The 15,086-nt window shown below is 64.8% G+C and overlaps 1 protein-coding gene and 1 pseudogene across 1 annotated transcript in view; both read right to left on the reverse strand.

The window, feature by feature from the left end:
- Positions 1-15,086, reverse strand: part of KCNQ2 (potassium voltage-gated channel subfamily Q member 2) — a 46,479-nt gene that overhangs the window by 14,399 nt on the left and 16,994 nt on the right. Inside the window, exons 4-13 of the mRNA XM_006922124.1 lie at positions 14,981-15,071; positions 14,204-14,330; positions 13,741-13,916; positions 12,991-13,116; positions 12,086-12,196; positions 11,236-11,331; positions 7,383-7,477; positions 6,401-6,430; positions 2,710-2,778; positions 803-832 (exon numbers count right to left, since the gene is read on the reverse strand). Of these exons, the coding sequence (XP_006922186.1) occupies positions 803-832; positions 2,710-2,778; positions 6,401-6,430; positions 7,383-7,477; positions 11,236-11,331; positions 12,086-12,196; positions 12,991-13,116; positions 13,741-13,916; positions 14,204-14,330; positions 14,981-15,071 (951 nt within the window). The remainder of the gene's footprint in view (positions 1-802; positions 833-2,709; positions 2,779-6,400; positions 6,431-7,382; positions 7,478-11,235; positions 11,332-12,085; positions 12,197-12,990; positions 13,117-13,740; positions 13,917-14,203; positions 14,331-14,980; positions 15,072-15,086) is intronic.
- Positions 9,692-9,810, reverse strand: LOC112471231 (annotated as a pseudogene).

Below are 15,086 nucleotides of genomic sequence, written 5' to 3' on the forward strand. Positions count from 1 at the left end.
AGGGGGCCGCACCTGGCCGGACCAGCTTGGCCTCGGCGAGGGGTCCCACCGCCGCTGCGCTTTCGGCCAGTTCAGGGCGAATCCACCGACCATCGTTTCAGTTCCCGGCACAAGCCTCATTCCCCCTCAGGGGTCTGGGGGACGGAGGAGGGTGCCTCCTGACCAATGCACGCAGGGGGGCAGCCCGGCCCGAGCGGCCGCTGAGCGACCTGCAGTCCAGGAACATGGCATCTCTGGGCCAAAGTCCATCGTGTGGACAGGGTGCTGGGGGACCCCGGAGCCCTGAGAACTCAGCACAGGCACCCCAGGCAGGCCGGGGTCATCAGACATGAGAGTCGTGACATGATCTGCATTTTCTTTTTAACGCCAAGAAAATGGTCGACGGCTGTCACTTGCGCTCTGCTCACAGCAGAGGTCACCCCGAGTCCGTGCACGGGGTCTGTAACCTGCCTGCCGCAAACGAAACTGTGGGCCCCTGCGGCCTCCCAGGACCGGACGCCTCTCTGTTCAGGGACCTTCCCCAGACCCAGGCCCTCCATTCGGGCAGCCAAGACCCCTCTCAGAGTGCCCTCCTCCACCTGAAATAATGGGGGAGACCCTGAAATGGGGGAGACCCAAGGGACTTCTCACCTGGCCCACGTCCCTCTCAGAAGCTCCCACCCCGGGGGCCCCAGGTCTGCGGTCACAGGGAACACCGGGAGCCGATCTGAGGGCCCACGTCACCTCCAGGCAGGGGTTCCCACAGGCGCAGCCCTCGCTCCCCAGTGGCATGCAATGCGGACACGGGCAGGCGGGCACTGACCTGGGAGAGGGCTCCGGCTGTGGCTCCTTCCTTCAAACAGAAGAAACAAGACTGTCAGCTGCCGACCCCGCCTGACACGCCCCACCTGGCACGCCCCGCCGGGACCCACCTGGCACACCCCGCCTGGTACATCCCACCTAGCAAACCCCACCTAGCACGCCCCACCTGGCATACTCCACCTGGCATGCCCCGCCTGGTACACCCCACCTGGCACACCCCACCTGGCACACCCCAACTGGCACACCCCACCTGGCACGTCCTGCCTGGCACACCCTGCCTGGCACACCCCAACTGGCACACCCCACCTGGCACGTCCTGCCTGGCACACCCTGCCTGACACGCCCCACCTGGCACACCCCGCCTGACAAGCCCCACCTGGTACACCCTGCCTGGTACACCCCACCTGGCACGCTCCGCCTGGCACGCCCCGCTGGACCCACTGGGCTGCCTTGGCACAGCCACAGCCAAGCCCGCCTACCCCCCTGGGCCCGCCAACCCCTACAGCCCCTGGGGGGCCCCAGGACGCAGGTCCTGGAGGAAAGAGAGAATTCTATCCCGCCCCGTGCTTATGCGCGCTCCTCGTCGTCAGAATCCCCACGGTAAGTTTCTGAGAGGAAGCGGCGCCGACAGAAGCAGAGGCGGCGATTCCACGGCCAGCATTCCGGGCAGACGGCCGCTCTTGTGACTTCCCCATGGTGCACTCAGTGGAAGCAGCCCTCCCCCGTCCCCCTGCCATGACCTTCCAGCAGGGCTGAGTAGGCCAGAGACAGTCGTGGGCATGTTCGGGCCCCCGAGGCCACCTCTCCAGGTCCTATTTGCACGCAGGGCCACTCCGGCCGTCGTCTACTCTGTTCGGGTTGATTGCTTCTACTGGCAGTTTCATTACAAAGGGAGACGGGCTGGTGGCCGGGATCTCTGGCCGACGCGAGGGACGGTGGCAGGCGACCCCCTGAGGAGGCCTTGGGACTGGCGCCCGCGTTAGCCTGCTGCATCACCAGTGGGCCCCTCGGTGCATGCCCCGAATCTTTGCGTAACAGGTGCCACGTCGCTGTGGCACTGGCAGAATGTGTAGCCAGACATCCTGCTCGCAGCCGGGGTCCCTGGGGACTGGCCTCGAGCCTCCCCGGCGCCCCGGAGAGGGCCCGGTCCAGGAACACCTGTGGGCACCCTGCCCGGCCCCCGCAGCCCCGCCCGCAGCGCGGAGGCCAGAGCATGGCTTGGTGCTCTGTTCGGGGTACGTCGGGCCCACCCAGGTCTCACACTTCCTGTTCGCGCATGCCCTGGGGCTGTCCTAACACAGTGCCACACCTGGTGGCTTAAAACAGACAACCTGAGCCTCTTCTCGCGTGCCCTTCACGCTCCCAGTCCCAACGCCTCCTCCACACTCGTCACAGCAGCCTCCACTTCCCCACGGGGACCGTACGCTCGTCACAGCAGCCTCCACTTCCCCACGGGGACCGTACGCTCGTCACAGCAGCGCCCCGCGCCCCCCACCAGGACCCACACACGTTTCCTGTCACTGCCGTAACTCAGGACCACACTCTGGGTTCAGACAACAGGCACCTACCTGCCCCTGTCTGGGGGCCAGAGGCCAGAGGCCCAAGCCCAGAAGGCAGGGCTGAGGGGCCCGGGGGAGGTCCTGCCTGCCTGTCCCACCGGCAGCCCCAGACGGCTGGGCAGGTGCCCACATCCTCCCGGCCATGCCAGCCATGACCATGTCACATGAGACCCTTTACTTAGTCACATCCCAAGGGCTCGGGGACGGTCCCCGGCACAAGGGCCCTGGGGCACCCTCCTGTCCACTCCGTCGGACGAGCCCTTCTACGCCAGCACCCCGACCTCTGCGGCGGCCTGCCCCGCCCGGCCGGCCCTCGGGCAGCAGGCCCAGGCCGAGCGGTCCACCTGACCTGAAGGCGAGGCCGGACTTGCTCTTCAGGTTCCGGAGCAGCTCCAGCTGATTGAGCGGCGGGATGAGTCTGCGGGCAGAGGATAGGCCAGTGAGCCCCGCCGCCCGAGGTGGGGCACCCCGCCAGCTCTCCCCAGCCTGCGGTTCTCAGCAGAGCTGGTGCTAGCGCCCAGGGGACACGGCATGGCCTGCCACAGGCAGAGGGCAGAGTCTGTGGCAGGTGGCCCAGGGCACCACCTGCATTCTAGGGCTGTACCTGTCCCGGGCCTCGGCCTGGGGAGCGGGCAGTGACCAGCACACCCAGCAGAAGTTAGGAGCAGGAGCGGTACACGGACACTTCCGCCCACGTGGAGCGAGTCGAGCAGGGCCCTGGAGGACAGGCAGGGGGCCTGGTCCCCTCCCCTCTCCCTTCCCAATCCCTACACATCTGAGGGCAGCACCCCAATAGGTTGAGGCCCCCAGGCCCCTCCCTGCGGAGCCGGGCGGGGCTGAGGCTCGGAGCAGCTGTGCTGGGCTGTCGGGGGGCTGCTGGGACAGCACCCTGGACCAGCTGGCCCGGCTCTGCTCTGACTGCCCCCAGCACAGCCTGACGGCCAGGCCTTCAGCCACCACGGCCACCAGGCAGCTGCAGGCAGAACGTCCACGGAGGCGAGAGTGGAATCTAGACCCTGCCTTGGAGCCAGGGTGGGCTCCGCAGCCCGGGGAGCCCCCTGGGGAGGCCCCGGGCTCTCACCCCTGAGACGTGGATCGGGGACCTGCCGCCTCTCCCAAAGGACCACACCCCAACCCCACCCGAGGCTCCTCGCCACCACCTGCCCCGTTCCCCACCTCATCTTACGGAGGAGACGCCCTCACCCTGCACGACCCCAGGTCCTGGTCTCCTCTCCTGACAGCCTGCACCTGCCGTGACACCTCCCTGCTGACACCCACCTGCTGACACCCACCTGCTGACACCCACCTGCTGTGACACCCCACCTGCTGTGACACCCACCTGCTGACACCACCTGCTGTGACCCCCTGCTGTGACACCCCCCTGCTGTGACACCCCACCTGCTGTGACACCCCACCTGCTGTGACACCCCCCTGCTGTGACACCCCACCTGCTGTGACACCCCACCTGCTGTGACACCCCCCTGCTGTGACACCCCACCTGCTGTGACACCCCACCTGCTGTGACACCCCCCTGCTGTGACACCCCACCTGCTGTGACACCCCACCTGCTGTGACACCCCCCTGCTGTGACACCCCACCTGCTGTGACACCCCACCTGCTGTGACACCCCCCTGCTGTGACACCCCACCTTCACCATGACACCCCACCTGCTGTGACACCCCACTCACCGTGACACCCCACCTGCTGTGACACCTCTCTGCTGTGACACCCCACTCACTGTGACACCCCACCTGCTGTGACACCCCACCTGCTCTGACACCCACTTGCTATGACACCCACCTGCCCTGACACCCCCCTGCTGTGACACCCCACTCAGCATGACACCCACCTGCTGGGACACCCCCATGTTGTGACACCCCACCTGCTGACACCCCACCTACTGTGATACCCCCACCTGATGTGACTCCATCTGCTGGGACACCCCATTTCTGCTCTGACATCCCCACCCCACTCCGTGACACTCCCACCCACTCTGACACCCCCACTTAGCCTGTTGGGGCCCCAATCGCTCCCTGCAAACCATGCTCAAGACCCCCACCAGCCCCAGCTCCCGAGCCGTCCTGCGTCTCCGCCCTGCTGGGCACTGGGCCCTCGTCCAGCAGCTGTGTTCCAGCTTCTCCTCGCCATCCGGTCACACCACCCGAGCCCTGCCCCTCCCACGTCTCCCCCTGGGTTTGCTCCCCCTCCTGTACCCGCTCTCCCTCCACTCCAGGCCAGGCCAGAGCCCACCCCCGTGATCCTCACGCTCAAACACGCAGTGGCTCCCCGCTGCCTCCACGATGTTAGGACCACAGCCTGCAATGCGCCCCCGGCCCGAGTCTCGGCCGCTTCGCTCTGGCCCCTGCCTCTGCTGTCCGGCGATGCCCCTCCCTCTGCAGAGCCTGCCTGTCACTGCTCCCTCTGCAGACTTGGCACAGCCAGACCGGGAGTGGTGTCTCCCTCCCTCTCCCCCATCCTCAGGGCTGACCGCTATCCTTGGAGGTCAGAGGTCAAGACTAAGCAGGAGGCCTGGGCAGTTGTGTTGGTAATGCCATGGGCAGCAGAGACCCCAGGACTGGGCTGGCCTCTCCCTCAACCACCCACCCCTGGGCCTGGAACAGACCCTGGGACAGGCCTCCCTCCTTGGCCCACACACACTCAGGTCCAAGTGTCCCTGCGGGGGCACACAGATAGGACATGCCCTGGACACACAGCTGCAGGAGACAGGACACGGGCAACAGGGCTGCGGGCGGCGCACACACAGCCCGTCGCTTCTGAGGGCGGTCCATTGGGGAGGAAGAGGGTGCACTGTGCTGACAAGCGTGGGGGACACATCGGGGCACCCCCAGGAGAGAGCAGCAGCTGGCCTGGGGGGCAGCTGGCTGGAGGACAATTCTAGCCACCCAGGTGGCTGGCAGACCTTGGGGGATCGGGGCCACAGGGGAAGATGAACTGCGGACACCTCCCAGGGCCAGGAGCCTGGCAGAGCCTGAAGCAGGACCACCAGGAGCCCCAGGGGCCCAGGGTCCCGGGTCGGGGAGGGGGACACTGTTCCCGTCGCCACCTTCCCCCGAGTGAGGCCTCCGGGGTCGCTGGTGGAGGCAGGCGCGTGCTGGGGATGGAGACGCCCAGAAGGCCGGCCCAGCACGGGGCACAGCGCACCCCTCCCTCCTGAGTGGGCGGGCTGAGGTCCCGACACGGATCCCGGGGAGGGCACCAGGCGAGGACGCGTGAGCCCGGAGATGCCGGCAGAGATGCTGCCCGGGCCCTCCAGCTTTGCGGCCCCCACTCTGCAGGGCTGTGCACAGCCCGACGGAGCCGCCCAGCATGGCCCCCCACTCCGCAGGGAAGGGGCCTGTGCACGGGCGAGACTTCCTGCAGCAGCTCAGCGCCCCCCAACCTGGGCACCGACCCCATTTGCTCCCTGTGGGCAGCGGTTAAGGTACAGCAGGAGAGAGGCTCCCCCGCAGACCAGACGCAGCGGTCGGGGACGGCAGGGTGCACAGCAGGCCCTCCCTTCTCCCAGGGGCTGTGTCTCCCTCCCGCTGCCACGGAAAGATGGGGCCTCTGGTCCACAGATGGGGGAGCTGCCCGGGGAGAGACCCACGTGCAGAGCAGAGCCGCCTGCCAGGAGCAGGGGCACGGCTGGGTGTCCCCCGAGCTGGGTGTGGAGCCCCCATCTCCACCAGGTCTGCACTGTAAGGGGGGCCCATGGGTGGGATGGAGGCACAGGGAAGGGTCCCCAGCCACTGAGACAAGGCAGGAAGCAGGACAGGACAAGGAACAGAAGATCCCCTGGGACAGACTGATCCACACAAGAAAGCAGCGGAGGGGGTGGCAGGGGACAGTGGAGGGACAAAACCAGGAGAGGCGAGGAAGGTGCACTCCAGCCGGGCGCGGGGGTGACGGAGACAGCGCCCTGCCGCCCGGCGGGGTCCGCAGGCTGGGGCAGAGTGCAGGGTGCTTGGCGGGGTGGCCCTGTGACAGTCCCACACAGAGGACAGAACCACACCACACGCCCTCGTCCATGCATTTCCTACCTGGAGGCCCCGTAGGTTTGAGCTTGCGAGCTTTCAAGTGTTTTCACACACACACAAGGGAGAAGAACAGAAACCGTAAAAGAATGGGGTGAGAAAGAGAACAGGGAAAGAATAGTTGGGGGGCAGGGACAGAACCCGGAGTTAGCGCGAGGCGCAGCCGGCCTTGGCCAGGACGGCGGGGGGCGCAGCGCGGGGACTCGGGAGGCTGCGCGTGCCCGGTGGGCGCCGAAGGGGGGCAGCGGCAGCGGCAGCCCCTCCCCAGGTGACAAACCAGAGGCAGGTGGCAGGTGGGGACAGCGCTGACTTCAGGGCCCTCAGGAGGAAACGGCCGTGGGCGGAAACCCCCAGGGATGGTGCCCCCCACTCCGAGGGCGTCAGCCCGGGGCAGATGCTGGGCGACCCCTCTCAGCTCAGACCTTGTTCTAAATGCGAGTGGGGCGTAGACAGACCTGGGGTGGCCGCACTCTCTCCCGGCCGCCCCCTGCCCTTGCCTGCAGACCATGTGGCTTCTGCCCGCCGCCCCCCAGAGAGGGCTCCTGTTCTCCCCACCCGACGCGGGCGCCTAGGGGTGTCTGTGTGCTCCGTCCTGCTGGGGCGCCTGGGCCCCTGGCCCGCTGCGGTCTGCAGTCTCCCTTTTCTCGTGAAGACGCGGCCCTGGCCCACGGACACAGGACCGGGGTGCTCCTTGAACTTCTAAAGCTAGGGGACCATTTACCTCGGCTCTCGGGGGGCCTGTCTTCGCAGTGCCCCCAGCACGGGGCACCCCAGCTAGGAAGCTAAGCGAGGGGATGGGGTGAAAACAAAAGCCGCGGGCTATGGAACAAAGAGCGAAATCAACGCCGAAATGAACCACGCACAGGACTTGCTTTCTGAACAGAACGCACACTTTAAAGAAAAAGAAACAAAACTCAATCCAAATAATGAACAACGGAAAATGGGGCTTGGGACGGATGGGCGTGAAGGGCCACGTGGCGGGCGGTACCTGTACACGGGCACGGTGACCGTCCGCTCATAGTACTGCCACGTGGAGTGCAGGTCCGTGCGGGACAGGTTGGTGGCATAGAACCTCCAGGCGGACTGCAGGGGGACCGGGCGCGGGTCAGGCGCCAGGGCGGGCCGCGGGAGTGCGACCCGGAGCCCCACCTGTCCCCACCCCCGCAGGCCGCAGGCCACCCTGTGGAGGGCCCCGCGGGGCAGGGCTGGTGGGGCACACGGCGAGCCTGCTCCTTTCCTCCGGGTCTGGCCTGACACCGACCGGGCAGTTGTAACCGGGCACCGTGGCCACCTCTGCCTCCCCCTCCCATGACGGGACATTACCCTGGGCCCGCGTGGGTCCCCGGAGCAGGGGCAGGGGACACAGGCCTCCATCCCGCCCGGCGTGGCGGCCCGCAGCCACTGGGGGAGAGGGCCCGGGCCTGCCGCTGACACGGGCCCCCGCCTGGCCTGACCTCCGTTCCCAACGTTTGCTTGCGGTGAAAGTCAGGTAACGTGAGTCAGCATCTTAGGGGGTCCGATTCAGCGCCGTGGATACTCCCCCTCGGTTGTGCAACCCTCACTGCCATCTAGTCCCACATGTCCATCCCCCAAAACAGAGGGTCCCCACGCTCACGGGCAGTCACCCCACTCCTTCCCCCGCCCCCCAGGCCCGGGCGACCGCCTGTCTGTGGGTCCCCGCACGCTGCACGGCGCCTACCGCCGGGCCCCACGGCACGCGTCCTGCCGCGCCGGCTCCCTCCCCTCGGCGCGTCCCCGGGCCCGTGCGCGCCGTGTGCGTCAGCGGTCCGTGTGACGGTGGTGCCACGCTGCGTCCAGCACCCACGACGGACACGCCGCTGGCTTCTGCCTTCGCGCAGCTGCGAACATCAGCGTGAACGTCCGGGGTTGAGCCCTTGTGCACCTCTTTTGGGTGTGTACCTAAAACTGGGATCGCTGGGTCCCACGATGACACCCAAACTTTTCTAGAGGGTCTGCACCACTTCGCATCCCCACCAGCGACACGTGACAGCTCCAACTTCTCCACGTCCCCCCGAGCTTTCTATTTCGCCGTTGTTACCCACCCGGGTGAGTGCGAGGTGGTGGATTTGACCTCACTGTGGATTTGACGTGCATTCCCCTAACGACCGATGGCGTCGCGCATCCTTCCCTGCGCTTGTTGGCCCTCTGCATGTCTTCTTCGGAGAGATGTCCATCCAAGTCCGGCGCCCGCTTCTCAGTGGGGCTGCCTGTCTTACTGCTGGGCTGCAGGAGCTCTCACACATTCCGGATGCCGGACGCTCATCACATAAATAACTTGCAAACGCTCTCGCCCTTCTGTGGCCTGTCTTCTCGCTCCGCAGTGCCCCTGGACACACAAAAGCCTTCCACTCTGACAGAGTCTTTTGTGTCTACGTCTTCCTCTCGAGGCTTGCGATTTCGGTGTCATTTCTAAGAAAGCATCGTCACAGAGATTTCCGTTTATGGCTCTTCTAAGTTCTATAATTTTAGCTCTTCTATTCAGGCACTGCGTCCATTTCGAGCGCACTTCGCATCTGGTGCGAAGTGAGGGCCAGACTTCGTTCTCTTAAAAACAGATTTCCAGTGGTCACAGCACCAGTAGTGGCAGGGACAAGTCTCCCCCACTGGAGGAACGTGGCACCCTGGTCAGGAGACGTGTTTCCAGGCCCGACACGGGCCGCGCCCCGCAGAGCACCCCACGTGAGCTCGGGGAGGACGTGGCGCCCGCTGTCATGGGAGAGCTGCTCCGCAGATGCCTGCAGGGCCAGCGGTTCTGTCGTGTTCGGGTCCTTGTCCCTCAGGATCTTTGCTGCTTTCTCCGTCCGTCGTGGAAAGTGGGTACTGATATCTCCGCCTATTACTGTGAAAATGCCTATTTCACCCTCCCATTCTGTCCATTTTCATTGCGTGTATTTTGGGGGCTCTGCTGTTGGTGTGTACGTGTTTACAGTTCCTACACATTCTCTTTGGATGGACCCTTTCATCAGTATGTGACAGCCTCCTTTGTCTCTCGAATCTCTTGTCTCTTTCAAATTGACTTAAACTCTATTTTGTGTAACATTATTGTAGTCATCTCTCTTTAGGTTACTGTTTGTACGGATTACCTTTTTCCATCCTTCTCGTTCGATCTATCGTTTTTGGATCCAAAATGGGTCTCTTACAGATGGCATATAGTTGGATAGTTTCTTTTTTTTCTTTTCTTTCTTTTTTTTTTTTTAAGGCGAGGCAACCCTTGGTTGACCTCACAGACTGCAAAGACCTTGTCAGCTTACGATCCCTTATTTTTTTTATTTTTTACACCTATAGCACCTGGTCTTCCTAGGTGGTCTCCCATCCAAGTTCTAACCAGGCCTGACCCTGCTTAGCTTCCAAGATCAGAAGGGATCGAGCATGTTCAGGGTGGCATGGCTGTAGAGTTTTAACCCATTCCTCCAAGTTCTGCCATTTCATTGGGGAGTTTAACCCATTTACGTTTAAAGTAATCACTGGTAAGGAAGGACTCGTCTCTGCCACTTTGCTATTTGCTTTCTGCACGTCTTACCTCTGTTTCGTGCCTCGACGCCTCCATCGCTGCCGCCTTTAGTGTCTGTTTCTGCCAGCGTATCATTCTGATTCCCTCTCTTTTCCTCCTCTGCTGATTTTGTGTTATTTCCTTCACAGTTACCCTGTGCATTGTGATCCGCGTCTTACACACGTGACGATCTGATTGAAAGCGATTGCGGTTTAGCGGCAACAGCATCGCAGCAGCCCCCCTCACGCACTTACCGTTCCAGCTCCCATCTTTATACGTCCTGTGCCCAGAAGTAGAGATTTACGACGATCGCCTTACACCGCCCCGAGGGACTCCCTTCGGCGTGTCACGTAGGGCAGGGCCACTGGCGACGAACTCCCTCAGCTTTCGTCCGTGCGGGAATGTCCTGCGTTCTCTTCTCGAGGGTACTTTTGCCAGAAACAATTCTCGTTTGACAGCATTTCCCGTCCAGGGCTTTAAGCACGGCCGCCCGCTGCCTCCTGGCTCCACGGCTTCCGGCGAGAGGTCGACCGTTAGTCTCACGCAGGCTCCTTGTCCACGAAGAGTCGCTTCTCTGCTGCTTCCCAGGTCCCCCCTCTCTCCGGGCCCCAGCAGTTGGACCGTAAAGTATCCCGCTGTGGGTCTCTGAGTGTCTACTGCTTGGCTGCACGGATCGTGTCTTTCATCAAGTTTGCAAAGTTTCAACCTTATTTCTTCAAATATTCTTTTTGCTACTTTCTCTCTTTTCCTGCCTCGTATTTTTTTTGTTGTTGAAAACTGGATGTTTCTAACACCGTGATGTGTGAGCTCTGGAAGTCCTATTCTGCCCCTCCCCAGGGTTTACTGTTGTCGTTTGTTGCTGACTGTGGTTGTTTGTTTAGCGACTTTTCCAGACTATTCCGTACACACTGTGCTCACTCCATCGGTTCCGTTAGCTCAGTGGGCAGCTAGGGATCTGACAGACGCAGCTCAAGCAGCTACTGGCTACCTGAGTGGGGATCTCTGAGCCCCAACCTCGCATGTGCAGGCTGGGGGTGACAGCACCCCTGCCTACTGGGGCTCTGAAGGGCAACCGCAGTGTCACCTGTGACAGCCTGGCCCGGGCCCCGGGGCCCACACAAGACGACAGCCAGCACCAGCAGCACCACCTGTGCTGTGGGGCCTCAGGCGCCTGACTGGTTCTCAGCGCCCGAACTAGGTTTCCACGCCTGACGCGGTTCTGCAGAGGGACGAGGTGCATCCACAGACGGGGCAGCACCGCGCAGGGCTCCGCCCCCGGGCACAGTGGGACCCGGACTCCGCTGGCCGCGAGGGGGGCGCCTGGACTCACCTGGATCAGGCCCGCGGCGGGGTTCCGCCGCTTCTCGAAGTGCTTCTGCCGGTGCTGCTCCTGGACCTTCAGGGCAAAGCCAGACCCCAGAATGCCCTGCAAGTCGTCGGGGTCAGATGGTGTCCCGGGACCCCAGCCCCCACCCCCCGCCTTTGCCTGCACACCCCTAGGCCTCTTGGGCTCCACCCCCCCCCACACACACACACCAGTCTCTCACCGCCCAGAGGCCAGTCTGCAGGAAAACATTGGGCGGGGACAAAGGGAACGTTTGCCTGCACACCCCTGGGCCTCTTGGGCTCCACCCCCCCACACACACACACCAGTCTCTCACGGCCCAGAGGCCAGGCTGCAGGAAAACATTGGGCGGGGACAAAGGGAACGTCAGCTTCTAGGAGTGTGGCAGTGTCCACACTGAACACCTGGGCCCCGAGAGTAACTGTCCTTCCCCAGCCCGTCCACACTGCAGCCAGGCTGGTGGGGAAGGAGCCCAAGACAGCGGCCCCTCTGCCCTGCCCGGCCGTGAGTGGACAGTGAACAGAGTTCTCGCCCTTTCTGCAGGAGATGGGGTCTTTGGTTCCCTGGATACCCACAGCACTGCTCCTGGCCACAAGGACCCTACTGGCCAATCCCACCAGACCAGGAGGAGCTGACAGCAATCAACAGATGCGGGGTCAGAAGCCACGGCTTGGGGATGCTCAGAGCACTCCAGTGAAGCATGTGGTGCTCCCAGCTCCAGGCCAGGGCGGCCCTCATGTGGGTTCCTGCTCCTGTTCCACGTCCCCCGAGTGGACGGGGGCCCAGGGCAGCCTGTGGTCCCTGCGCCCTGGGCCCGCCAGAGGCAGGGGCTCACCGCAGGAAGAGCGAAAAAGGAGACACCGATGAGGGTGAAGGTTGCCGCCAGGAGCCTCCCGTTCCAGGTCTGGGGGTATTTGTCCCCGTAGCCGATGGTCGTCAGGGTGATCTGTGGGACAGCAGGTCCAGTCACCTGCCAGGCCTGGCACTGGCCACAGAGAGGCCCTTGTCCCGAGCCAGACGCTCACCCGCACGCTCAGGGCAGGCTGGACGCTGGGAGGCGGGACGAGCACGGAGGCCGCCCTCGCCCCCGCCTCCCCCGAGGGGCCCCGGTGAGGCCAGGGGCCGCAGTGGCCGTCCTTCATCCCTGCAGCAACCAGACCTAAACTCCGTGAGTCCCTTCTCTGTCCCCTACACGTGGGGGTGGCGGGAGGCATCATCTGAAGGCCATGTTCCCGGGTCACACCAGGGTGCCCAGGAGGTAGCTGTCACATTCGACACAGAGGTCCCACCCGAGGACCAAGGTCACGGGCAGCTCTGGGGCTGAGCCTGAAGCAGGGCGAGCAGCCAGTAGGCGTGGGAAGGGCCAGGGGCCTGAGAGGGGACAGTGCCCAGAGGAAACCGCAGGGATGGGACGGGGCCCAGATAAACGGTGCAGAGCATGGGGTGCTTCCGGGGTGACCTGTACGCTCAGGCCAGGAGAGAGGGAGAGGCCGGGACGGTAACAGGAGGGGAGGAAAGGGGTGAGGCAGTGCACCCCCGGAGCCAGCGGGAGGCGGGCTGCTCCTGGTGCGAGGGGGGCCCTGGGGGAGCCCCACGATGTGGGGTGAGGTGAGGTGACGTCTTCAGCCAGGCCCCAGGGGGCAGGGGACACAAGGGGGGATGGAGGAGGGCCCCCAAGGAAGGCTGCAGCAGGCCAGCGTCCCTCAGCGAAGGACAATGATGCCAGCAGCTGGGACTCACCAGGCCCCACCAGAGTGCGTCGGCGTAGGTGTCAAAATGATCATTCTCGCCCTTCTCCGCCAGGTACACCAGAAACGAGGCCAGGATGAGGCACAGGAAGCCGATGTACCACGCGGTGACCAGCTCCTGAAAGGCACGGAGCGTCAGAGCACCTGGCCAGTGTCCAGCCCAATCCGCCCCCCGGCCACACGGCCCAGAGCTTGAGGCAGGCAGCAGGGGTGGCTGGTTTTCCAATCCTGTCCCTGGGTGTCCCCACACCTGGCACCTCACACCTGGGAGGATGGCGGCTAAGGATGGCCCAGCATGTGCATCTTCTTGGGTTTGGGAGTGTCCCAGGTGGCCGACAGGCCATCATGCCAGAGAATCCTGGGACTTCAGACCGTACCCCATGTTCCCCGAGCCTGGGGGAGACCCCACCTCCTTGGGAGCCAGCACCTCAGCACCCAAGGGGCTAGCTCCTGTCCTGTCCTGTCCTGTCCTGTCCTGCGCACCAAGCCCCTGAGCCAGGGCCCAGACAGGAAGGACAGTGGGAGGTGGGGAGGTGGTCGTGGGAGCCTGGGGCAGGCCTCCTGGGCGCTCCCTGGAACAGGGAGGGGTGCGGGACAGGACGCGAGGCTGCAGCCACCTCGTGCGTTTTTGTGGCATTGAGTGCATTGAGCACACACGTCCGTGACCACAGGGGGCGGGGAGGGGGGCAACCGCCCCGCTCTGCTGGCCAGCGCCCCGCCTCGGCGCCGCCCCGCCGCTCACCTTGCTGTGCGCGTAGACCACGGAGCCCAGGAGCTTCCAGGTGCCGCCGCGCCGGTCCATGCGGATCATCCTCAGGATCTGCAGGAAGCGCAGGCTGCGCAGCGCGGACGTGGCGAACACGTTGCCCTGGGAGCCGGCGGCCAGCACCGCGATGGAGGCGACGAGCACCATGATGTCTGCGGGACGCGGCGCTGAGGCAGCCGGCCCTGCGCCACGGCCCCGCCCCGGCTGCGGGTGGGAAGGGGCCCCAACCGCGGTTCCGGTTCCGAGGGGACGGACGGGTCACCGGCAAGGCGCCCGTGGAGCCCGCTGTCCGCCTCGCCCCGCCCGGGAACGCCTGCCTCTCAGGCCTTGATGACCACGCGCTCTGGCGCCCAGGCAGGCGCCGGCCCCCCGGGGCGCACGCGGACACCGAGGTCCTTCCTGCGCCCCCCGCTGGTGCCCCTCCCCCGCCGGGCCTCACCGATCACACAGAAGGGCTTCCGGGCGAACTTGAGCCGGCCCCTCCAGCCGCGGTAGCGACAGCAGCAGCCCGCCGCCCAGACGCGCACGAAGTACTCCACGCCGAACACGACGATGGTCACGATCTCCTGCAGGGAGGCGGCAGCTGAGCCACCGCTGGGCAGGGGCCTGAGCTGGTCAGTGGGGGATCCTGTGCTGTGTGAGCTGGTGTCAGTGGGGGGCCGACCCCCGCCTGGGGCAGCCTCAGGAGAGGGTAGGGAGGGAGCGCTCCCCAGAGGGGCATTCTGGGCCAGGGAGGGCCCTGTCACCAACAGCAGCGCAGAAAGCATGCTGCGGCGCCACGCCCCTCACAGGGTTTCCCTAGCTGCAGGACCCGCCCGCCCCCACCCAGGGAACACCCCCATCTCCACGGGGGAGGAGGCCACCTGGGCCCGCGGGATCCAGCGACAAAAGAACGTGGGAGCAGTGGGGGTGGGGGCCGTCAGGCACGGTGACGACACAGGGTGGGGCATAACTGGGTGCTGGGGTGTTGGGGGGAAGGATGGGGGAGCTGGGAATGCTGTGACAGACGCCGCAACATCACCGATGTCGGCAGGGGAGGCCGTGAGCGGCCACGGGGCCACTGGCAGGAGCCGGTCAAGCACGGCTTCTGCGTGCGTGGAGGATGGGGTCCACGGGAGGAGGCCCGGCTGGCACGGGGGGCGGGTCCAGGGTTCAGAGGCTCCACAGCAGTGGGACAGGGTGGGGACGCTGGCGCCCGGCCCCCGCGCGGGCTCACCAGGATGTAGAGCGCGCCCTCTGAGCTCTTCTCGTACTCCTTGATGGTGGAGAACACGGACAGCACGAGGCAGGAGAAGACCAGCAGGAAACTGCAGGGAGGGGGG

This window comes from Pteropus alecto, unplaced genomic scaffold (genome assembly GCF_000325575.1).
Source record: "Pteropus alecto unplaced genomic scaffold, ASM32557v1 scaffold45, whole genome shotgun sequence".
NCBI lineage: Eukaryota > Metazoa > Chordata > Mammalia > Chiroptera > Pteropodidae > Pteropus > Pteropus alecto.